Below are 26650 nucleotides of genomic sequence, written 5' to 3' on the forward strand. Positions count from 1 at the left end.
TAGAAAGTAATATTGCAATACAAAATGGAAAACTGCAGAAGTATGGAAACAAAATATATCCCCTCCCTCCCTTCCTGCTTCTTATCCTACTCCCGATAGGTTTCTTCTCTGAAGTTTCTCTTCATTTATTCAAAACATATTTCCTGAGGGCCTCCTGTGCCCTGGGCTCTGTTCTAGTTGCTGGGGTTCTGGGGGTGAACGAAACAGTCTAAGCCCCTGTCCTCATGGAAAGACAGACAGTAAAGAAACAGACAAATAAGTATGGAATGCAACGTGATGAGCGCTAGGGAGAAAAGTGAGACAGGATGAGGGAGCACTCTGGAGCAGTCAGTCAGGGAAGGGCTTTCTAAGGCAGTGACTTTGCCTAGAGATTTGAGTGAAGTGAGGGTGTGAACTGGCCTTGCCACATTCACTCTTCCCCTCCCCTCCCCTTCTCCTTTCACCCCTTCATTTTTTCTCCTAGAAATAGGACCATACCATATATACTATTCAGCAACTTGGCTTTCTCGATTCACAATTTGATTTAGACTTCTTTCCTTGAGAGTGTGTAAAAACCCACCTTCATCCTTTTTAATCCTGTACATAATTCCATATGTACGTGTGTATAAATACACACAGAGATGCATACATATATATGTATACACACATATATGTGCATATCTGTATATTTTTAAAGCGGAGCTCATCCCATGGACACTATTTTGTCACCACCCCAGGTACAGAGCAGGGCCCAAGATGCCCACTTTGGGAGTGATGACTGTGTGGTGCAGTGACATGACCCCCCCAAAAAGACAGGAAACCTGTTGGGGGACATTCTTCATGCTTTGCATGAAGTTTTTTTTTATAAGTGTTAAGTGACCTCTGGCCCCTTCATTTTGTTTTCTCTTCTTTCCTTCACTGCCTCCTTTTATTCCTGTTCCATCTTTCCCTGTACACTTCTGTTCTTCACATCTGCCTTTCCCCCTAGGTCCCTTGGGGGCACAGCAGAGAGAAATGGTTCTCATTTATGCCATGCTTCAATTCATCTGGCTGTGCTCAAGGGCGTTTTTATTTTAAGGGGATGAAGAAAGACAGTGCTTCAGTCAAAGGACAAGTCTCAGACCTAGTGTGGCTCTTGCTGGGGGGCAGGTGGTTTGGTGTATGGGGTGGGATGGGAGTCAGTCTTCCTTCCACCTGCCGTGCATGCTTTGAGGGTCAGCTTGGCTTCCTCTATCTGTCACCTTCCTATTTTCTTGGATTGTATTTCCCCCAGTACGTTACATCATTCTTGAAGTCATTAGATCAATCAATCAATCAATCAATCTTCACCTTCTCCCTTCTATTTCAGGCCTTAAGCTACTCATTAGGCAAATGAAATTGACAGCTTCTTCCTTTATTAAGCATATGGCTTAGTGGGGGAGTGGGGTGGAAGAAGAAAGATAGTAACAAAAAAAGAATACACAAATCTATACATAAGTATATTATTTGCATTGTGTTAAATGCCCTGAAAGGAAAGAACCAGGAGAAAACTGAAGGGTGTCAGGGCCAGCCTCTCCAGAGAAGGAGCGTAGAGGCTGAGCCTCAACAGGCAGTAGAGACTGGCTAACTAGGGAGGGTTGGAGGATGAACAGACCAGGTGGGAAGACCTGCCCAGGTCTGGACCTGAGGTCAGACTGAGTGAGGCATATTGGAGAGATTGAAATTGGCCAGTGAAGTTGGAGCTTGGCAAGTCAGAGGAGAGTGACAGGAGGTTGGGAGGTGGTCTGGCATCATGTCATGCCATAGATCTATTCTAAGTGCTGGGGGAAGCCATTAAAAGGTCTTGGGCAGTGAAGTGACACAGTCCCATTGACACTTTGAAAGATCACTCTGGCTGTTTTAGGCAGTAAAGAGTGGAGGCAGTGAGGCTAGATGGGAGGCCACTGCAAAAGTCCAAGTGAGAAATGAAAGCGATGTGGAGGAGAGGTATGGCAGTGAGGAGAGAGAGAACCAAGCAAGACATGTAGGTTCTACTTTGAAATTGTCATCATACAAGGTAGACGTGTCCCTGGAGCACGTTTAGTCTAGACAGGCCTGGCATGAAGGTTCAGCCATTGGGACTTGCGTTGCCCACTCACTGTTTTGAAAAAAAGGAAAATGATGAGGAGAGATAGGCCTTCCCACCTACTGGTTTTCTCCCTGAGTAAAGGGGATGTGGGTTCTGTGAATAGGTTGGAGACCTGCTGCTTCTGCAGAGCACAGAGAAACCTCGCTCAGGTTTGGAGAAAGAGGAGGTTGGATAAGGAAGGAGCAGGAGGTGATAATGATACTGCCCTTCATTGAGCACTTATGAGGGCATTGTAAAGCCCAGCTTTATACCCTGATTGCCCTGAATCTGTGCCTTGGCACTTGAGGTGGGGATCACAGATGTTCCATCTTACAAATGAGAAAACTAAGATTCTCTGGGATAGAGTACCTTGCTTAAGATCACATAGGTAGCTCTGTCTGATTCTGGAGCCAGTGTTTTTAACCACCATGCTCCTCTGGAAAGCCCTTGATATGAAGGTGTAGGGGATCAGAGTTAAGGGATGATGGGGTTTAGTTTTTAAATTATTATTACTTTTTGGTAAGCATTCCAATCACTGTACTTCTCATTCCCTTGTTTTCTCATCTGTTTCTTGGGTATTGGGATATTTGGGCTTTCTATGTCCATAGTATTGGCATAGCAGAACTTAGGCCCAAGGGAAATAGTTCCCTTTGAATCTGGAAAGGAAAGGCTATAAGGTGGACAGAGTGACTTTTAGCTGGGGCTTTGACAAAGGAGATACAGTTCTTACTATTACTTTCTGAAGATATGAGAGACAAAGAGAATTAACACCAAATTTGGAAGCTGATTCTCTTCTCAGAGATAGAGTTACAGCCAGGAAAGACTACCCAACCAACTTTGGTGAAAGACTCTCTATCCAAAAGTATATTTCTGGGTCCTGAAAATGAAGTTCAATGTTTGGTTGTCTCCAGCAGCTCTCTAAATTTAGGCTCTGTGATTCACTAAGTAAAGTGTGTGTGTGTGTGTGTGTGTGTGTGTGTGTGTGTGTGTGTGTTTCCGTGCGCGCATCCGTGTCTATGTAAGAAGGGAGAAAAGTGCATATTTTATTTGTGGTGCATGGCAGTGTATAACACCTGGATAACTTCCTTGCCTCCTTGACTGATCAAACATGTGCTTTTATAGTGTGCCCCTGGGTGTGGACTGACCAGTGCACACATATTTTATTTGCGAACAAGGCTCAGATGGACAGTTTTCCATTGACTGTGGGTAATTTTCAAAAACCTTAATTTTTCACCCCTTACAAGCATCCCAGTTTTACAAAAACTGACAGCCTTATCATCACAGCTGGGGTGGGATTTTGATAGTGGGTGCTTTTCTTGTCTATGGCTGCTTTTTTCCTAACCTAATTAAGAGCGTCCATTGTCAGGGCTGTGGTAGCCTTTGGATCAACTGTCCATAATGCTTCCAGAAAACGTAAATGGTGGCCAGCACAGGACACAGAAGCCAGAAAACGTGTGGATCTCCACTTTCTTTTATCTTGCCTTTTCTTTGTCTTCATTACTATGTTGTACTTTTATTCTCATGAAGATGGTTCAAAAGCAAACAGTTAGAGCTTTAGGATTTTGGGCAGGCTGGGGTTGAAGGAAACGTCTCTCCTGAAAGAGAAAGGAAAAGAAAAAGGAATCCATTTAATACAAAATGACTGGAGGGGGAGAAATCACTCATACCTCATTATTGACGCGTTCCACACAATTAGTGTGATCTTGAGGGAAGAACGTTTGAGCCACCCACAACCCTGAATATTCTCATTGGGTAGATGTAATAATAATGCATTTCACAGTGAACTCTTCAATACTGCGGGCAGTGATGGGGAGACCCCATCTTAGGGCTGTCAGTCGTGGCTCCAGCAGAGTCCCTCTTCCTCCCTCCTTCTTTGTTCAGGGAGAGGTTAAGCCTGGCCATTAACCCATAGGTGACCCACATAGAATTTTCTGTCCCAGGGATCCGTTGATTGCCAGGTATGGCTTTGTGGTAATTCTAGCATTTGCAACCCAGCAATTTGAACCTTCTGTCTGCCTAAATGATGATTTTACATTGTAATGGTTGTACTAAATCCTTTCGTTTTTGCTCCATAGCCGCTGTTGTGACAAGAAAAGCTGTGGCAACCGAAATGAGACTCCCTCAGATCCAGTGATAATTGACAGGTAGGGACCAGTCTACTTTCACTGGATTCTTATTCCTCATTATAATGAAACACCTGCCTTGTGTCGCTCATGGGCAAGGGGTAGGAATGCATGTGGCCGAAATTTGCCTGATGGTCATGACTAAGCTGCGCCGAGCTCTTGCGATTCCTGGGAAAACCATATGGAATGTTCTTTGGAGGCCCGTTTTCTTGGATTGCTTCGGTTTTGTGTATGATTCATGTTCTTAAAGGAATATTTCTTTCTTTCCTGACTTTCTGTGGCTCAATCCTCATGCTGTGCCAGGAAGCTTCAGAAATAAAATAATAATAGTTTGTGATTTATGAAATGTGGTTGGGTGCTTATAAATATTTAACTTTTATTTGAAAAATGTTTGAATCATTATCACTTTTAGCTACAGTAGTTCTGTTGGACGTAATCCATCTACATTTTAAGGTTTTATTTATGCATAAAAGCAGTTTTAAAGAGATCTGTGAACCAAGACTTTCTACCGTTATCTCCCGCATTTGATGGTAGCTCATACTGTATTATAAGTTGATTAATTTATCCTGCTTGTCTTAATTATTGTGTTTTTCAACAGACCCATGTTACTAATCTGACATGACCAAGTAAATCACTATAGAACAATAAATTTGTTTTAGTTGTTTGGTGCAGTTTGGAGTCAGTGTGTGCACATATTATGCAAAGTCGCATTCCAAATATTCATTTTACATTTTAATTATTGAAATTCATTGTATAGAAACATGAGAAACCATGTTTCAATGTATGAGAAACCATTTGTTACATAGCATTACTCATTGAGAGTTAAATGGCCTGGAAGGTTTATAGATACTGTCAGTTGTCAGTGAGGAAAAGAGCTAGCTAGCATCCTCCAGTAGCTGGAAAAGAGTCTTGCAAATTAGACTGACGGATCCCTCATTGAGGAAATGAACAGCTGACCAAAAGTTCCTTTCTGGGTTTGGAAATACTGATTAAAAACAAACAACCCTATCCATCTGTGTTTCCAATTCTTTACCTTTTGGGGGCTTACTTTCTTGTTTTTCAGTTAACTGAAAAACTGCTTCATCGTAATTTATGTCAAAACATTGATTTATTGATTTTGACTTATGTGGTTCCACAAGCTTCAACCCAATTTTGATTGCCAAGTAGCTCTCTAAAGCTTACATTTCAATTAGACATCTTAACTAAGTATATCTCTAATATTCACCCAAAGCATACACCTTTGCTTGATAACTGAGTACTAATATACTTGATTCAAAGCGAACACGTGTGAATGTTCACTATGCAGTGAGTTGCGCGTGCTGCCCGTGGTGTTAGAGTAGCATGTTTATCTGCGAGAGCAGACATGCCAGTCATGTGATTCCTTCTCCTGCAGTGGAAGATAAATCTTCAAATGAAAAAGGTCAAAAATAAATATAACCTTTATGCTGTTTTGTTTTATTTAAATACATCTCTTCAAAAAACCATTTGTTATTTTGAGCAAGTTTTTCTTATGCTTCTGTTAAAAAGAAAGTGTTGTGATCAAAGGACCAGCCCAAATATTCCCCAAAACTTGGAAACTGTAAGCATTTTGTTCTGCCGCACAGTTCCTTTTGGTTTAGATGATGGCAAGAACCGTACCTTGCCACCCGCAATGAAAACATTTTTTTTTTTTTTTTTTTTTGCTTGTGAATGGGTTAAGCTTTTAAGTTTTTCATTTGGTTTTAAGCCGTGACTCTGATATAGAAGGTTGATATGACTGTGGTTTGAATAACATTTGATTTTGACCTGTTCTTGCGGGTTGCGATGGCATAAGAAACTTGACTCAGCAGCGCTGTAATTAGCCCGGCCCCGTGTTTTTGAAACAGGATTGTGTTACCTGGATTGCATTAGTGTGGCTTCTATTGTTGCCGCCTTGCATCTGTCCCAGTAGGGTACTTAAAACCTTTTCTTGGCTGGGGTAGTTCAAACAATTTAGGCAAAATAAGTATGCACTTTATACTGTTGGTGGCTTTAGAGATATTGCTCATGACATTTATCCTTTTCACTTTTTTATCTTTTTGGTTTGACAAAGTAGAAAACAGTGTGTAACCAACGTTGGTCCCTTAAGAGAGGAGTATTTTAAAAACGGCTGAAACCCAGTGTATCTGCAGAAATCTCAACATATGTTTATTTGCTGGCGATTGCCACTGTCTCCCATGAACTGTCTTTTCAAGCAGTGATGCCAGCTGATATGCAAAACCCCATTTAGCTATTTTTATTTGCATCTGAGTTTTCAGAATTTATTTGTCCTTGAGTCTGCCAAAGGTTTTAAAAGCTCCAGTCCTGTCTATGCTGATAGGCGAAACTTTCATTTTTAACAACGAGAGAAGAAAATAACAACAAGAAAAGAACTTACACAAGGAAGGGCAAAATAGAAAAGATTTTTCAATTCCATGATATTGCTGCAAAGGAAAAAAAAATGACGGCAACCGTGTTTGAATTTCATAGTTTCCAATTTGATTCTATATTACCGATTGCATAATATCTGCGTTACGTGCTTAGGGTTTGATTTGCTTTCAGATTTATGGATGTGAATCCCTGCATATTTTGCAAAAATAGGTTATGGTGCCTGCATTCAGTAGCAACAGTAACTGTTTTTACAAGATGCATACAATGTGCAATTATAGAGCTGAAGATACAGGCAATCACTGTGTTAGGATTTAGCATAGTTTTAACACGAAGTCACCTTTTGGGCACCAATAATTTTTAGCTCCCTTTGCTTGTCCTTCGGATTTTGGAAGAACACTGCTATTTTTATCAGTCAAAAGACTTTTAGCAGTGGTTATTCAGGAAAACTATTTATAGGATAGATAGAAGAGGTTTTCTGGTCATACGGTAGTGGTGCAGGGTAAGCTATTTCTGTGTTAAATTTTGGCTGTATTATTCGCTGCTAGTGACTTGGGGACATCAGCTTGGCATATTTCATCAGAAAAGTGGAATTAACAAAATCAGCAGTTGCATATCGATTTAGAAAATGGGTTTCTACTTCCTTCTTTTATCATAGCATGCAACCAAGTAAGAAACATATGACCCAAATTCTTTCTACATTTGTGAAAATTTGTCAAGTCATTTCAGAATAGTTGAGAGGAAAATTTCTGTAAATGTAGAAGGTATAGTTGACTGCTAGGTTGTATTCCTGCCCGATGCCAAATGGCTTGATTAAGAATTATAAAGACCAGGCTGTGCCCAATGATCCAGATATGCAGGCTGTGTAGACATGGAAAAAGTCAAATGCATTATGTTTAATAACTGATGACCAGGAACTAATAACAGCAAATTTCATTATCATTGAGGTAAACGGCTATGTGTGGTAATTATTGTTAAAGTAAAAAGTAAAAACTGACTTGCTGTTATTAAATTAAGGTGGAGATTGATTTAACATATTCGCACAGTAACTCATATTTGAATTTAAAAGGTTTGCAATAAAATTCGTGTTTAGAAATTGAATAAATTGTAGTTTTATTACCACATTGCATATCCTTGTGTCCTAACCTTTTTCCTTGGAGTTATCTTAGTTCAATAAATAAAACCTCATTAGACTATTCCCATTTCAACGAGTTTATTAAATTTTGCAGGAGTAATTAGCATAAGCTGTGCTAATTTTTCTGGAAGACTAATGAGGGAGGTTCTTAATTAGGTTTACTTTGTAAGAATCAGAAAAGATGATAATGACAAAAGTCACATAGGGTAGTCTGAATTGGGAACCCAGTTTTTCTGAATCTAAAAAAAAAAATCTTCCATTTTCTATGTGGAAACTTCTTTATAAATACTTGGACTGAATATCTGAAGTATGCAGACTGTTATTCCGTATCTACTTAGAATTACCAGCCATTCTTGATTTGCTTCACAAAACTCTTTATTTTCCTATCCTTGACTCGCTAAAGTATCTTTGAGCAATGACATGGATGGATACAGATGGTGTTACAAAAACATTTCTTTCTCCAAATTATACTATAGGATTCCTTTCACACAGAGCCCCGAAGTTTCCGGCCAGATTTGTTTTGCTCATTTCCGGTAGGGCAGAGTAGGGTACAGCTCAATATTTGTTTGTTTGGTTTTTCAATTTAGGGTCAGTGTGATTGATGAAATAGACTAAGTAAAGGGAGAAAAGAAGTCCTCAATTCTTCGTGTCCTTGTACCGTGGATCCTGAGCAGTTAACAAGTGGAATTTTCTCTTTTAATAAATAGAAATAATAAAGGGTGACATCCTCCTTCAAATTATGTTTTCCTGTCTCCTGTGAATTTAGACATAGTCCTTCTGAGATATAATGTGGCTTGAGTAACCTGCAAGTTCTGAGTTCTTCACAGCCAGTATTAAAAACATGGATTTTTAAAGCCTGTTGACTAATACAACTCTAAAAATTTTGCATTTGCTTACTATAACTTTAACAGATTTGTCTTTCTTTTCCATTTATGAGATCCCTGTATCTGTGTTTGAGATGTAAGCCTTGTGATGCAACATTTAAAAAAATACATGAATTTTATAACATGAGAAACCTAGCTTGTTTAGAATTACTGCTCTTCAGGCCACACTTACCCGAGGATGTCCCAAAAAGCAATAAAAGCCTGCATCTGTCTTTTCCAGGATGTCTAAAGATTTTCCACATCTAGATCACTTTCACTTAGGTAACACAAGTTGGGTTTGTGTTATGATTATTGTCTGAAAGAGAATATTCAGGAGTAAAAATAATAGAATGCTTATTTTACCTGTTAAATTGACATGACATACATCATATGAACAGCTTAATCATGTAAGGGTTTTTCAGAGAAAAAAATTTAGTTAAGATCCATTCTCAACTAAAAGGCACAAATGCTGCGATTCTGTGACTGAACTTTTTAGAAAAGTCCAGTGTTGTCTTATGAACATCTAATATCCTGATTAAATTGGCCCAATGTATTTATATAAGATAGATGTTCATCTGTATAATAGGAAGACAATGGTAAAACTTTAGAATTACCATACAGTAGGGTGGGGCATATAATAAAGTCTTCAACTATATGAACATAGCATATACTTTTATTAAAGTTGCAAATGAGGCTTTTTTTGTCACTTTCATTTCATTGATCTTTCAACTCTTATTATTTTGGTCTCTACCCAGTGTTTAGAAGGGCCAACCACTAAACATAATCACACTGTAAGGTACACAAACCGCTGTCTGGAGTGTGAACAACCAGGGTGCAAATGCATTTCTTGGAGTTCTGATAAGCCTTTATACCATCTGATTTCCTAACCTTGATTGCTCGGTAAAAATAAAAGAAGGAGGAATTCACCCCTTAAAATTGCCTCAGGCAGGATAATTGCTGTCTTCTTGGTTGGATTGAGAAGTTTGCATTTTTCCAAAAGTGAAAAGCCAGTGTCGACATTGAGCATGAATTTATGGTTGTTTATTAACCCTAGTGTATTTAAACATTTGTTTTCTCAGTGGGAATTCCTATGTGATTATTAGCGATGAGGCTTATGTGAGAGAGTATCATTCTAAATTTTATCACATATCAGATAATACCATTCTGAACATGAGATGAGCCCTGTACATTTGTGTGCAGTTTACTACCATGATAAGAAAATAACGAATACAATAAGCTAATAGCAGTCTGTATTCCATTTGCTATCAGCTATTCCCAAATACACAGCCAGGATACATTAAAATGCATTTCAAATATGCTGACAATATATCATAATGCAAAGTACTTTTACATGGTATAATACTACTGCAGACACTGTATAATGAACAACAGTGGTTTTCCTGTAAAGGAAATAATGGCAGCAACTTCCAAGAAATGTATTTAACGAAGCTTCAGAGAATCAGCAGTGTATGTGTGACTGGCCCGGGTGTCTGCTCGTGGTGTGGGTTTTTATCCCATGTCATCATAACTTTGCTTTTGTAACAGTTTTGGAAAAATACAGAAATGCAGTACAAACTCCCCTGTGTGTCATCTAGCAACTTTGTGTAGTCAGTTTGTGATGAGAATATATCACTATATTAAATATGCTTTTGCTTTTCTAAAAGAAGTTACTTAGAATGGGAAAAAAACCCACCCCTCCCCAAGTGCAAACTCTCCATTGATAAATTCCCCTCTCTCCTCCCTACTGCCAGCACCTGACCAAACTCTCTAACAAAAATTGACCAGATTTTAAAAACTCCATTTAGAGTTTCCTTCATATAAAGAGATGGTATTTTAGTCATTTTAATTTGCATGGGGCATTAGCTGAAATAGACTACTAATTTTTCATTCTCTCCTATCCCCTGTCCCATCCTTCCTTTTATAAACCGTGTAACTATATCCTGTCCTGGACAATATAAAAGTGACCTAAATACTCCAATTGCAATCAATGAAATATGGTGAACAGTACAGGTTTGTTTTTGGTTGCTTACTGCCTTTAAAGGTGTGGGTAGATGAAGATAAATCTCCCTTGAAAACTCTCCAGTTACAAGCCTTTGTCCAGAAGCAAATGAAGGTTTTAACGTTACAGTACTTATTGTAATAGAATTTTAATTGCCTTAATCCTGCTAAAGTGTGAAGCTGAGTGTGTGTGTGTGTGTGTGTGTGTGTGTGTGTGTGTGTGTGTTCTTCATGGGGAGGGGAATCAAGCCAAAAAAAAAAAAAAACCCTGCATATTTTCAATGGGGGGGTGGGGGGTCACATATGGTAAATGATGCAAACTTAATGAACCTGATTCTGGGGAAAAGAATGCCACTGGCGTTTCATCCGTGCAATATATACTCCACTTTCAGTGGGAACAGAGTGGTCTTTGCCGTGCTTTGGGGATTTTTATTTTTGAAGGTGAAGTGCTTCGTTTCAGTTCCAAACTTGCCTGCGAACCCTACTTTGGAAAGACTTAACTAGACAAGCTGGCAAATTATATATCTTGATCCCACACAATAACCTCCAAAATGGCACTCGGTAACTATACCATCCTGCTAACTGTTTGAGGCACAATAGTTTTGTAATATAATATAAAGTAATAGTGTTAGCCAACACATCTTTAATAAGATATTGTTCGTGCCTTTGCCATATGCTACAGAGCAGCCTCTCACTCGGTGGGCCTTTTGATTCCTCTCAATAAGATTATTTCAAATACTCTAATCCTGAATCATTGACATGAATACAAAAGCCTAGTGACATCTAATAGATGCCTCTTAGCTTTGCTTTTCCTCTTGTTCCTTTCCTTTTTCTTCTCTTTTTACCTGACAAAAAGCTTATAGACACTTGGGCTCTGTCTCTCAGTAGCAGCATGGGGGGCTCCTCATGAAGTATAAAGGAGGAAAAAGGACTGACAGAGGCCCGATAAGCTACAGAGTGAAGGACCATAGATTAAAAGTAAATGCCAGTAAATCCTACCCTGTACACTTACTTGTTCTTTTATTGTTTTCTTTAACACTTTCAGTGCCAGGGCAGGGAAAAAAGAGAAAATAATAATCAAATTGCACATTGCATTTTTAACTGGGACGTGGTCACTGTACATCCTGTGTAGAGTTTTCTCAGATTTTGGTTCATGTAAAGTTTGTAGTGGTTAAAAAAAAATGCTTCTTGCTCATTTGCTGCTCTACTGACCAAATATTGATACTATGTGTGTGGGGAGGTGGGTGAGTAGATCAGAAGAGCCCTGCTACAGGGTGTGAACACTCATGACCTGGCATTTCAGGATTCAAAGAACTTTTTCTTGTCTTTCTTAATCAATGAATTGGAAATTAGCAAAGGGAAATGTTGGGATGTTTTGCTCCATGGTATTACCTGCTTCGTTTTCTTATGGTCTCTGTCCCTGCTAGTGTCCTGAATATGCTGCCTGAACGGGACAGTGCTCTCCACTCAGGCTGACAACTTTTTTGATGGTCAGATGTTGTTTTCTCCTCCATATTTCCAGAGCAACCATGATTTGACTAATGCTTTCCTCCCACCCCCACTTTATCTGAATATCAGGCAATCATGCTATTTGCAATTTATTTATTATTGTTCAATAGAACAATAATTTTCTATTTTTAACATGCTTCTCTTTTATTAGTATTCTGATCTGTTAGTAATGTCTTAAAACACCGTTTTTAGTATCTTGACTGCAATATGGGTTGATGTTTCCTAACAGAATGGAAAGTAAGTTTGAAGAACTTTGGCCCTGCATCAGGTTTAGTTACTCTCACACCTACTCTCTCTCTCTCTCTTTACAAAGACAAAATCAAAGATGTGTAAAATGAGAAATCTTTTTGCTATTTATTAGAAAGTTCTTTAGAAAAGATAGTTGGTTATCTTTGACATTATTATAAGCAGTATTGAAAACCCATGATTCGCTATACAATCTTGGTGTTTTCTTAAAGCCAGATGACAATTTCAGATGAATGCTGTACATCTCAAAATATCTTTAAAAAACAGAGTCCTTCTTTCTGTGGCTGTAGGAGTGGGGGTGTCCAATTCTGGATGTTCATATATTCTCTGAAAGACCTGCATCTGAATCCGGGCCTATGAACACCTTAACACAATACGAATAACATCTTTGACCATTATGAGTTATAGTCACTATATCTGAATGGTACTTGAAAGTTTCAGAGATCTTTATGGTATAATATTTCAGAGAATTCTTTTCATACAAATGTGAGGGTACCCATTAACTCCATTTTACAGTGGGTAATCTGAGGTGCATAGCTTAAGGAAATTAGTGAGAAAGCAAGTGATTAGAATCCCATCTCTTAGCTCTCAGCTTGATTTTTTCCCCCTCCTCAATTGCCCGGTAAAAAAAAAAAACAAACAAAAAAACTGCTTTCAGTATTTCATGTAGTCTCACTTATGTTTCTTGGTATCCACAATTTATCTTTCCTATGTATTAATTTAAACCTTTGTATCTAAACAATATTTCTTAGTAGATCTGGCACTTAGCTTTTGGGATTAAAATAATAATAATATGACATATAAATTGTTGAATCTGTTGCTGGGCCAATATTTGAGTTCTCATGCCCTCATCTATTTTGATGAGTAAACCATTGCGTGTTTTATTGAGAACAAACAGACACTCATCCAAGAGAAATCTGGGACAAGGCAGAGTATGATGGAAAAGGCATAGATTTAGATTAGCTGAGGCTCAGATCCCCTCACTGCTACTTACTGATACCTGAGCCTCAGGGGGTTCAGTTTTCCCACCTTTAAAATGGGAAAAGTCATTTCAAGTTTGAAGACTTGTGAGGGTTAAAATATCTAGCACAGGGCTTGGCACATATTAGGTGCTTTGAAGTCAGGTAGCTCTTGAAGTTTGAACATAATATATTCTGTGTGGATTGCTATTCTTAATGTGATGATTGCCATGAGACTTTTCAAAATTTTTATTTGTTTAAGTAATCTCTACACCCAAATGGGGCTCAAAGACTACCCTCCGATCAAGAGTCACATGGTCTTCCGACTGAGCCAGACAGGCACCCCACCATGGGACTTTCTTACAAGCAGAATTACCTTACTGAAGCTTATCGTGGTAACTAAGTCCCCTTGGATGAGGACTCATTCATTTTTTTTCTTTCCACAAATATTTATTGAGCCTCTACTCTCTGCCAGTCACTGCTTTTCAGGGTTGGGGCTCTACGGAGAAGACACATGTTGTTCCTGCCCTCATGGAGCTCTCAGCACCTCAGAGTTGGGAAAAAAAAACCCCAGTGATTTGGAATGTGAAGTGTAAACAAAGAATTTATTGATTTTTTTTTTTAAATAGAAGACTGCTATTTTAGATGAGGATTATGATGCAGAGAAAAAATATCCCTGGGTGGAAGTTGCCTTTTACCTTTTACTCAGTGCTGTTGAACTTGGGGCTTTGTTGCCGTCTCCAAAACAGTCTACACATTGGTTGTGGTGTCAGACCACCTTGGATCAAATCTCAGCCCTGCCAGTGTTAACCTTGGGGCTGCCGGCGGATCGTTTAACTTTCCTAAGCCTCGGTTTCTTCATCCGTAAGACCGGAATAAGGGGACCCACTAGTTCCTTCTTTATAGGGTTGTGGTGAGGACTAAGTAGATAATACGGGGAGAGTACTTAGCACAATACCTGGCACATAAATCATATTCAATAGAGGATGGATGTTATTTTTAAAATAAGGGCTGGAATGAAGAGATCTCTAAGATTTTTTCCAGCTATGAAATTCTAATTTTAGTTCCCTCTGGTATTGCTGAGGCAGGTGAACTCTTTAGGAGGTAGACTGTAAGCCCCAGAGGGCAGTGATACCCATGTGTTGGTCTCTGCTGTATCCCCAGCACTCAGCTCAGTGCCTCACTGCTGTGCACTAAGTGCTTGGGGTATGTTTTTATGAAGTGAAGAAAAGGATGAAAGGAGCTAGAAAGGCAGTTGTTGAAGCTGGTGGTCTCATCTTTCTGCATAAAGACAGGCTTGTTATAACCACACAATAAAGTGAAAATGCACTGCCATGAAAGAATGATGAGAAACAGAAAATGTAAGATAAAATATTAAATTTGTTACACTTAAAAATGTTAATCTTCACACGATTACCATGCAAATCCCCTCATTGCCTAACTATTTAATTGATGAAGTAAATCACAGAGCAGACATGTAAGTGAAAAACCCTGCTGTTGACATTCTCACAAAGCACATTTTCAAGAATATATTCTGTTAACTACTATGTCTGTTACACATGATAACGTGTTTTATAAGCATTTAAAACACACACACGGAGCATCTTTTGCAAACAAGGGGATTTCAGAGAGTTTGGGGGGAAAGCTTTATTTTTGTATGTTAACTTTTGTTGTTCCCATTATTATATAAAGTGTGAAATCAGCATTAGGGTAACATGTTTCAGCAGTATCTTTGTTTTATATAATGTTAGAAGACTTAAGAATTCACCGTTTTTTTTTTTCAGGCAGGTATAATTGACATGTTAGTCCAGTGACTGAAGGGTTAATGAATTCTCTCCCCTCCCCCCCCTTCCCCTCTCTCCCTCCCCCAACCCCCTTGTCCCCCACCTCAATCCCATCATGTGCCTGGTTGACTCTGAAAGAAGGGGCTTGAAGTTGCCCACAGGGCATCCCTTTTCCCAGCCTTCTCCAAGGCCACCTGGGCAGACGGGAGCTTGCCTCCTGTCCTTAGGACACAAAATCCAATCAGGCAGCACGTCTGCTGGTCTCTCTGACCTGCTAGCTGGGAAGAGGGAAGAGAAACAGAGGCCACTCACATTTGATAGGCTGCATCCTTGTGGCTTTAGGGGGCTCCTGCATCTACTGGAGAAAGGAAGTTCTCCCCTATTTTCAAGATAAGGTACCATTCATGAGAGCACTGTGCTGAACTAATCAGGTTAATTGAGAGACCCCCAGTCGTCCTCATTGAGCCCATCTCTCCTTCCTGGTAGAGGCAGATAGTGCAGACAGACAGATTACTCGTATTTTAGTTTCCCCCCCAAAGCCCATGAAATCTGCAGGCGTGCAGGGACTGTGGGTTCAGCTGGATGTCATTCAGGCTATGTGAGCATGGGCTCTTCTTGAACAGTATAGCATTAAACAGAACAAAATGAAAACAAAAAACAAGCTCTCCTCGAGATTGAGAGGAATGCCTTGAAATGTCTGATTTCTTCTTGTTCTTCTTTTTTAATGTCGAAACAATTTCAGATCAATCTGGGTGACTTTTGAAGAATCCAGATGGATTCCTCTCTGGCTATCTTATTTAGGGTTGAAACTTAAAAAAAAAAATCTCATCATGATGTGTCATCAGTGATAGGGAGTTTCTTGGGGCGTGTTTCGATTCTTGTATCCAAGCCGGACACTGGGGGCCGTGGCCCTGACTAATGGCATCTTGGGCCTCCCCTTGGAGCAGCCCAGTGGAGAAGAAAATAGAGCCGATTCAAGTGAATTCTGTGAAGGGTGGGGGTTCCTTCTCTCTCTTCCCCACTCCGAATGATTTGTCATAGTTTAATTTTAAACACTATCATTGACTATTCTTTCTTTAGACCCACCTCGGCCACCCCCCCCCTTTTTTTTCATGGAAGTTCCAGGAATGACTTTAATTATCTCCACAATCAAATTCTCATTGCTGCCTCTGTGAAAGTGTGTAGTCATAGATTGCAGGGATTATTTTCTTTAGCACTTGGGGATAGAGAAACCGGTTGTTTCAAAATGAGAACCAGCTGGTTCCACAGAGCCCTTATTTAATGGGGAGCCACTTTGTACACAAACCTTCACTCAGGTCGGTCATTACGCCAAGCCCCAAATCAGCAATGTTTGGTCTATCACCCTTTATTAAATGTCGAGTGAGGAGTGATTTTGCCGATATGATAATAATAATAATAATTAAAAAAAACCAACACACCCTGCATCTTTAATTTTGCCTCTGCTGAACACTTGGAATTAGAAAAAGCATATCTCAAACTTCTTCCTATGGTAATTATATTGTAGATCGAGTTTACCACTGAGCTCTCATAGATGGCTGGTGGGTGTGTGTGTGTGTGTGTGTGTGTGTGTGTGTGTGGCTCTAACCCTCTCTAAATCTAGAAAATAAAATTAAGCTCATCTTTCAACATAATCTTTTATCTGACAAGCACAGTAGATAGATGAAAGGTAGATAGCCAAGTTGTGGGTCCCATTAATAGAACCAATTGGAGGGCAGAGATAACCACTATTATCAAACATCTTTTATGCCATCCTGTAAAATAAGAATGAGGGTGATACACCATATATATTTTGTTGTCTTTCTAGCTTGTAGAAATTGGTTTGTTGTCATACCATGTTAATCTCTAGCAGCACCAAATTCAATTTGAAATGAGGAAAGTACTTTCACTAGTTGACTGTACAAAACACTTTTGAAGCATGCAAAGAACGAGAAAAGCATAAAAGACATAAAATCACAGTAGATATCCACTTATGAGAATGATTTGTTTTTAGACTGGGGTTGCATTTTTATAAGATAAACTAATTTGAGGGCTGCAACATTTCTTAGATCAGGGTTTGAAGGATTAAAAAAAAAAGAGCAGCTTCGTAAAGATTTTTAAAAATCTACTTTAACAAAATTTTATCTTACAAATGTGAGAGATTATTTTGTATTATTAATAAAAATACCTGGCTAATTAAAACTATTTCTTACATTGACATCAGCACAACAAAATTGTTTGAAGAAATGGGAAATATTTAGATATTTATTCTCACAGGGAGTGTGATCAGTAAGCTAAGCCCCGGTAAATATGCTTTTACTTGTTTTACTTTTAGAATTTCTGTATTGAAACATGGTTTGGGTAAAATCCTATCTAACGATTTTTTGTTTATTTGTTTACCAACTACTCCGATTATGTAATGTCTCTTTAGTTCAAACTGTAATTCTATTGTATATTTGCTATATCTGTATTTAAGGAAAATTCTGTGGGTTTTTTAATATAAAAAACAAATAACTGTTATATTTCCAGTCACTCAAATTTGAACCGAATTTTACTTCCTGTTTCAAAGGTCAAGGCAGGCTGACCTCAACAGCAGTGTGGAGGCTGCTGAATTATTCATATCATTGACTTTGTGTCAGCTTCCACATTTGTGGAGAGGGATGTTTTATTCATTTATCTCATTTAGGGTTCTTCTCTGCACCTGTTTCTACCATTAAGTACCCTGTAATTTGCATTTGATGCTAATTTAGTTTCATATCAGCCTGGTCCCCCCTTGTTAATTTAATTTTCTAAGACCCTTTTCATTACAGTAGAACTGTTTTCCTCTTTAAAGCAAACATCTATACAAGTAATTGTATAAACTGCCTTTTAAATAATATCTTTTAGAAGATTCCATCGTTTAATTCCTTAATTCCTATAATTAGCCACGGTTTGATTAATGTTTCAAAGGGTTAAATTAAAATGCAGAATTGCTCAAATGCATACTTGAATAATTTCTTATATACAGCAGTGTTAGCATTTTGGTACTCTTCCTGATAATTCTCAGAACAGTATGTCTTAACAGCAGTAATTTTCTTTATTTAGAGTGCAGTTTAGTTTACTAATAGTAGTTTCTTTCAAATCATGGTGCTTTCAACATTACTTGTGAGATGTTAGATTATTCTTTCATCAAATTGCTGATAGACAGTGGCTTAAAAATGTTTCTGCAACATTAATCATGACGTACCCAAGATAATAAGGGCAGAATTAGGCCTGATTCTTTGATGTATCATGAAAGTTTGGTATTCTGAATATCAGGAAACCGTGTCACATTATATGTCTTTGTATTTCTGTCTGCTGCTCCGAGTAGACTGCCTGGGTATTCCTCAGTTTCCCACACATAGTGGTTGTAGCAAGCTTTTGTTTGTATACCTATGAGTACTTGCTGGGCTTCAGTTACCACCGTGATTTTGCAGAAATTAGGAGTAAAGTTGTGTGAGGAGGTCCGACTGAAATGGGGGCTTACCCTGGTAGAAGTAGCTGTGCCCTTAGACTGTTCCCTGGGGATTAGGAGGTCATGAGAACTAGCAACTCCTATAAACCAGGTATGCAGCCTCCTGATTGTGGGGGAAAGAACTCTCCCTCAGTGCTTTCCCTGTAATCGTTTGGAAGGTTTTTGACACAAACAGGTCAGTATTTCTTACAGGCTCCCTTAGAGGTGGGGATTTAAAACAGGGGTATGGATTATGAATTCAAGTTCTACAGTACATGGAAATGACGGAAAAGGGAAGGTTGTGGCAGTGACTGAATGTTACTAAGAGGTTAGTCCAAGCTCTACAGTGACCTTTCTTTCCACTGGGTTGGATGAGTTTTATCTGTTGCTCACGTTCTCTGGGGATGCCAAATGGTGCAGTCGCTTTAGGTTTCCAGAAGGATTTCAGGCCTATTGAAACTGGAATTTGAAGGTGGCTTCTCTTGTTCTTTCAGTTATAAATGATTCCAGGGGCCTCCCACAAACAACTTTTCAATTGTGGAAAAGTGAAAGGGAATCTAGATTTTCTAGCAGACAGCTTCATCTGTCTGGTTTCGAGACAGGGCTGTGGGTGGACTGCGAACTTCCCGCACGCCCCCTTTAGCAGGGGACTTCTCTGGTATGCCCCATCACAGTGAATTTTTCACATCCCATGGTTTATTAAGCTAGCTTTGTGCTTCTGCTGGTGGGTCTAAAACAACATGAGAGTTTTCAGTGGGATCTTTATTCATTAACAGAACATTTGCTTACTGACCCTCTCTTCTCCCCACTTAGATACTCTTTGTAGCTTGGGCAAGTCTGAGTTTCACCAGAAAAGTCTCCCTGGGGTTTGATTAAACAGCCGTATTTAAAAACAATAAGGAATATTTGCAGAGCTTTTAAGAATTCAGCTTTTAAGAATGCAGGTAAAGTTTTTCTACCCAAACCTAGCTGGTGCTTAGAATTCTCTTGTTAGAGTCTCATTCCTTTAACTAAGAGCCTTTGATCTTTTCTAAAGACATACATAACTTTGGGAAGGCTAACACTTTAATTCTATCACTCATCTACCTCTTTGAGGGAATGAAATAAAGATTTTACAGTGTTCAGCTCTTTTGGCATGTAGAGAGCTCTTTGACCTACATTGCTTTAGTTTCCATGACAGCAACACTGTGAGATAGGTAGGGGTTTTTGCACCCATTTCACAGATACGGAGAATGTAAAGTTTAGCTTCATAAAAGTAATAACCTGGCCAGGTCTCAAGGAAAGGTTTTCAGAAGAATCTAAGTTCTTGTAGGAATGACCAAGTTTCCCTTTGAACTGAAGAGACTCTCAGAGATTACAGTCTAGTCCCTTCATTTTACAGATGAGAAAGGTGAAGCCAGTAACATTGCCCAAAGATCTAATTAGCCTCAGAACCAGGACCTTAAGCCAAGTCCCTGGCTCTGATTCCAGTGGCTTTTCTGCTACTACTCTGGCCATCTGGGTCCTGCTTTGCTCTTCATTTCACCTTGTGTGAGATCAGCCTCAGGGAAGGGTAGAACTTGTGTTTTCTGGATTTGGGTCTAGGGAAACCCGTGAGCTCTGTATCTCCAACAACACCCAGAATGGTACACCGAACATACAAGGAGCATGTGTTAAATCGCTTCTAAGAAATTAGAACAGTTCTGGGAAATGGGAAGCTACAGAATGTCGCGTTCATAAAAAATTATTTTTCAAAGCTTACGTATTTCATTCATTTGCAACTGTGCTTATTTATGCTATGTCATAACATTGCACAAAATTGCAATTGTTGTTTATATTTGTCAGAATATTTCATCAATAGTCATATTTCAGTAGGAATTTTATAAAAGTTCTTCTATTCTAGACATCTCATCATGAGTGGTTGTCTCTGACTATTATCTATCCCTGAAAGGCACTGACATATGTAAATATTGAACTTGGCAATTTTCAAAATAAGTCCTAAATTTAACAATTGTCTTATATTTAAACCTAAACAAATTCAACAAACTGTCCTTTCCAGAAATAATAATAAAGGAAATGAGGTATTGTTGTAAGATCAAATTCTGAAGAAATCGTAGTGGAAGGGGGGGAAAAGTACATCGAACTTCCCTCTACTCAGAACTGCCTTTGTGTCACATGTTGCCTGAGAAGGTTTGTCATACCTTTTGAATTGCCAAGGATGGGCAGAAGTCATGGGCATGGTGCTGAGAGAAATTAGTAGTCCCTGGCATAGTCTCTAGTGAACTGAAGGAATGTGATTCCGATAGGCAAAGGAGCATTCACAAAGGATGCTGGAGTGGATAATCAGCAGCTTCCATACTTTTTCAGGTTGTGGGAGAAAGGAAGAAGCAACACATACCTCAGCCTCTGGGTTATATGCTTATCTGGCCTGCCTAAAACAATTGGGCTGGCTTGGAGATATTTTAGTTTTCCATCTTCGTTCAAATATGTAACTGACTATCACTTAGCTAAGGGCTGCGTCTTTTTCTCCTGTGTCCACTATTTGGTAATTGAGGGCAAATGCCTAGTTTAAAAAAGATGAAATTTTAAGTTTATATCTTCTCTCCTTCTCTTTTTCTCTTCGACCATTATCACAAACCATTCGACAAGCCAAACTCCCTTGTGCTCCAAATGTTTGGAGGTTGGAACCCAGCAAGAATAATTCTGCTAAACTTATAAAAATTGTTTCATGATGGGGTATTCTCTTGTTTGGGAGCCATTGTTTTCATTCACAGAGACGACAGAGACAAGCATCCATTGATTTCCTTGACCTCAAATAGGGTAGATGAACCGGCATGTTATTTATTCACTAGATATTTGGGAAGCATATACTGTGTGACATAAAATGTAGCCCCTATCCCTGAGTGGGGACTACCTTAGAGGTATTGTGTGGCATTTTCGGGTCCTTCACTCATTAAGAAAAGAATATTTGGTATGGGATCCCCTTTTCTTTTCCAAATCACCACCAATTCCATTGAGTCACATCTTTCTCCCATATCACCTGGTTCCCTCCCTCCTTTTAATGAAGTAACTCATTATGCATCAGATTCAGCTTAGGTTAATGTCCTACTATGCTAATTTTTAATCTTCAAGATATTATTACCTCCATTACAAACCCCAATTCGAGAATATCCTCCTGTTAAGGAGTGAGCATGCTTTGGTTCTATTCTAGGTCTGATAAGTTAAATCGCTTGAGCTGAAGTTGGATTTTTCATTTATAATGAAAATGAGAAGCAACCTGGTATAGAATGCTGAACTAGGACACAGGAGACCTGGTTTTTAATACCGCCCCTGCCATTATTTAGATACGTGAGCCTCGGCAAGTCTCTTAACTTGTCTAGGTTTCAGTTTCCCCATTTATAAAATGATAGAATTGGACGCTTAGGATCTTTAAGGTTCCCTCTCTTTCAATGATTTTAATGCTCTATACTCCTATAAATCTAGTCACCTCTTATATCTAACATCGGACAGTAGCCTGTTCTTAAACATTTGCTTGGGTAGCAGGTGTACTATCCAGTAAATAGCAACCTCACAGTTAGAATTGAACAACCAGCAATATTCTCACCCACCTTTCACTCTTCTTCATTACTTCATCCCAGGTATCAGCTAGGTAATAAGAGGGCAAGGACCACATCCATTGCTGAGATCCACCTTAAGGTAGAGGGCAATTGGAGGAGGCCATTAGATGATGTACCTTACAAGACTAATTGAGTTGGTATATTTAAATTTATTGGTAGCATAACTTGGGCAAGATGGGAAAGGGAGCTAGCAAGGAAAATTGTAGGCTTATAAAATATGAGGCAGTGGACAGGCACATTTATCTATATGAGACAGTAACCCCAAAAGGCCATCAGCAGAGACTATCTCTCTGACACCCCAGTGCATCTAACCAGATTTTCTGGCTTAGCCTATTCCAGAAGGAGCAGCCCAACTGTTGATATTTGAAAATATACACTGAGTTGCACATAGCACATTTATTAAATAATTGATAATTTACTTTATATCTGTATTTTTGGTGGTGGATAATTCCCTTTAAGACCAAATAATTGAGTATCTTTAGAATAAAGCTATGAGATTATATGCTTTGCTAGAATACTGGGCTTGTGCTTGTGTGTTAGAATACAGTGTATATCCCTAAGGCTTAAAGAAATTAGAATCTCACAAAATCTCAAAAACATTTTTTCTTTTGTTAATGTGCAGAGATGAGAGACTGAGAAACAAAACTTAGTCCAGGATTCTATGTATGTAGAATATGTACATTTATATCTACATATGCATATATTAAAATTTGAAATTCTTGAACCCTTACATTCAAACATTATAATATCTTGACAGATTACCAAGGAAACAAACTTGTGTGTCCCATAGATAATGACTTTCTGAGAATTCCAGGTACAGAATAGGCCCTCTCAGGATTTCCTGTTTTTCGTTTTCTTTCCTTCATTTCTTATTTTATGTCCAATAAACCTTTACTTTAAGCAGGATCAAGTGTTAAGACAAACCAACTACAGAGCTAATGTATTGAACATTAATTCTATAGTAATGCCCTATAAAAACCAAAAGAAATAAGACTATTAAAAGAAATCCATATGTCTCTGGAATTTTTATTTAAGTTTATATTAGCGATAATGACCTTGGTTCCAGGGAATTTGGTAACGATTAATGACCAGCAAGGGGTCATTGGCCCCATGGTGCTTTGGGCCACCAATCCCTTACAACATGGACCAGAACTGGTCATTTATCCCAAAGAAGTGCCCTGAGGTGAGGGTCTTATCCTTCTGCCATCTGATTATAATTTAACCTCAGCTTTTAAAGGGCCCTTAGGAGCAAAGACACAATGGGTCGTGCTTTCAGTATTTCAAAGAGTTTACTTTTGCCATTCAATTCATAACCGAGTATCATTGAACAGAGTTGTCAAAATAAAGTTGATAATTATGTTCCTTTCATTCTAGGGTGTGTGTACTGATTTTCTATCCACATATCTGCTGGCTTTTATTGGTGTAGTATGCATCCATGTATATGTGTCTGGTGTGTGTGTGTGTGTGTGTGTGTGTGTGTGTGTGAAAGAGAGAGAGAGAGATGTTAAAACTCTCCATGCAGTGTAAACTGAATAAAATATAATTTGGATTATAGAAACTTCAGTCATATCAGTCTTATTTACAGTTTGGCAAGGACATAGTTCTGTAATATGCAATATGTACGATATGTAAAATTCTCAGCTGGAGGCTAAGTAAAACTAGTCTTTTCCTGGAGTGCACATGACTGGTGGCATGGTGACTGGCATTGACTTTTACATGTTCCTTGTGCTATTGTTGTAATTGCTCTTGGTGATGATGATAATAATAACTAATATTTATTAAGCTGTATATATTTGCTAAATAGTCTCTCTTTAATCCCTAACAATTACTCTGTGTGGGGAGTATTCTTATTTCCTCCCATTTTATAGATGAGGAAACAGGGACTCTGAGAGGTTGAATAACTTACCCAAGGTCACCACAGCTATTAAGTGTGGGAGCTGGGACGCCAGCCCTGCTGTGTCGGACCCCAAAGATCAGGGTCTTAATCATGACACCATTCTGCCTCTATTAAAAACTAACATTTCCATTTTCTGAGTGCAGCCTTTAATATATTCATTTAGGCAAATTTCCATCCTTTGCTGGCATAATCGCTATTCCTTTTGTTGGTCATTGCTCCCTTGGGTTTTTCTCAAACATGGTCAGAGGTGCCCTGGACTTTTTAAAGATGGAAGAAAGGCCACATGGCCCTGCATAATTTGACCGACACAGCTGTGCAGTTGGTTGTCTCATTTAAATTACAACCACAAAAAAGATGTGCCAGGCTTCACTGACACAAGGCTAAGGGCAGGAACACGAAACGGTTTCCTGAACCTGCCCTGGGTTACTGCCAAAGGTACGCTGCCACGCTCAGCAGGGTCTCATGGACCACTGACGAGGCAGTGAGCTTCACTAAAACAATTATCCCTCCCCGGCCTCTCCTGAAGAAGGTTCGCAGCTCCAAATTCTCAGGGTAAAGGATCTGTCCATTTTTTAATTCCAGCTTGGAATGGCTGACCGAGGCAGGAACTTGGAGACAATTAAGCTGAGAGTTAGGGGGAAAACAAAGATGTGGGATTTAAAAGGCTGGGGTTGGAGAGGATCATCTTGACAGGCTGTGGCTCAGAGTTAGAGAAACCCCAAACTGATCTGCAGAAAAGGCTGAACACCGAACCTTGTAACCACAGACCAGGAGGTATTCATGAGACCTGACAAGCCTACTTTTAATACAGAATCTGGTACAAAGTTTCGGGTGTATATTTTTGCTGTGGGTTTTTTTTGATATCTTTTGGAATTGAGTGTGATAGTCCAAAGGGTAGCTTTCATGTGCAATATTTTCCTCTTTGCCTCAGGATAGTTAAGAGCTTTTTTTGGGGCTGTGAAGCAATAAATCTTTGTCTACACGACTTTCGATTTCTTCTTTTTTGGTGGAATTTTTACATTGCATATTTTTCCCCCTACTAAATGATTTTTAACATCAGTTACTTTGTTTTCTTTCCCATCTTTCCAAAGTCATTCATGATAGATGTTTCCCAAGTCAGATTTATTAAAATTATTATGTCTTTCTGAAACAAACACAATCTTCCAGGAAAGTCCATAATAGTGATGGGATTTTTCTTTTTTTCTTTTTTTTTTGTTTGTGAGTGTATTATGAGCCTGTGTGTGTGTGTGTGTGTGAGAGAGAGAGAGAGAGAGAGAGAGAGAGAGAGAGAGAGAGAGATGCCATGTAGGTTTGTGTAAACATATGTATGTAGTAGAACCGTTGTATTGCAACTAATGCCCAAGGAACGTCTTTTAAGTCTGTCGGGTTTTTAACAAGTTATGCTAAAGGGGAGGTGGTGGACATTATTTTCCTCCCTTCTAGAGAAAAAAATTAAAACAAAATGAATGAGGACAGGCTGTGCACGTGCTGGGCTGCTTGGGACTTCAGACCCGCACGTCGGGATGGGCTGGGACGGACGCCCAGGGAGCGAGCTCGCGGACGTTTCTTCCCCCCTCTGGATGCCTCTCAGTAGTGGCATTGTGGGGACTCATGAATTACTTCTTACAGTCGGGGCTCCTTGCTATAAATCCAGCCTGGTGCCGAGCGCACCGTGGGCAGCGAAGCACAGAGCAGGGGCCGCCGGTGTTTGTGTTGTTGTTAGCGACACAGAGCGAGTTCCTCCTAAACGGAAAGGCCCCGGCTCCAGTTTGTCGCCAGTGAAAGCCGAAACATGAGTCGCACATGTGGACGGGAGCCGCCGGCCGCCTGGGGCTGCAGGGGGGGAGCGCGGCCTGCGGCGGGGCCCAGCGCCCGCCTGCCCACCGGGGCATTTGTTTGGGGGGGAGGAGCGGGGGAGGGTGGGAGCAAAGAAAATAGCGCCGGAGGAACTAGGCGCAGGATGCCCTGACCCCTCCTGTTACGCGCCCCCCATTACATCTCACTACTTGTCTGCGCGCTGCGGTGAATTTAAAAAAATATACCCTTTGTGGTGTGGCTTTAAAATGGTTTTCTTTCTCAGGATATCCTGTGTCTGCCTTCGGGTGGGTTTTTCATGGGTTGGTTGGTTAGGAGATGTCTCCTATCCCTTTAAGAGGCAAAAACATGAAAAATGTAAATGTAGGGACTTTAACACTTCCCCCCTTCCTAACATTCATATAATTGCTGTTAAGCCACATTGAAAACCCTGGGGCCTGGTGTGCACCAGGGTAAAGTTACATTTCACAAGCAGAAAATTGACTCACCACTTAGGAAAATTGGCTACCAATTATGTGTCAAAGGCTCTAAAGTCAGACCTGAGGTTTTCTTCGCCAGAATGTGGAATTAAAAAGAGCACAGGCGCCCAGCTTTGTCCCCTCTCCCTTCTCCCGGGAGAAACTTCGTTCTTGCAACTGAGTTTCTGAGTTTCCTTCTGAGATGGCTTCTGGGTCCTGGCAGGAGGGCTCCTGGTCCACAGAGGGGTAAGCTAGCAATAGGAAAGGAGGCCATCAATTGCTAGAAGTTTGTTCATCCACAGTATTTTAAAAATCTGCTTATGGGATATGGGGAGAAAGTTCCTTTTG

General features: G+C 39.6%; 1 protein-coding gene across 8 annotated transcripts in view; it reads left to right on the forward strand.

Moving 5' to 3' along the window:
• Positions 1 to 26650, forward strand: part of EBF1 (EBF transcription factor 1) — a 388437-nt gene that overhangs the window by 20960 nt on the left and 340827 nt on the right. For all 8 annotated transcript variants that reach the window (XM_053199629.1, XM_027033273.2, XM_027033265.2 and 5 more), the window contains exon 6: positions 4141 to 4209. In XM_053199629.1, coding sequence (XP_053055604.1) covers positions 4141 to 4209 — 69 coding nt within the window. The remainder of the gene's footprint in view (positions 1 to 4140; positions 4210 to 26650) is intronic.

The sequence above is a fragment of the Acinonyx jubatus genome, chromosome A1, assembly GCF_027475565.1.
Source record: "Acinonyx jubatus isolate Ajub_Pintada_27869175 chromosome A1, VMU_Ajub_asm_v1.0, whole genome shotgun sequence".
Lineage (NCBI taxonomy): Eukaryota > Metazoa > Chordata > Mammalia > Carnivora > Felidae > Acinonyx > Acinonyx jubatus.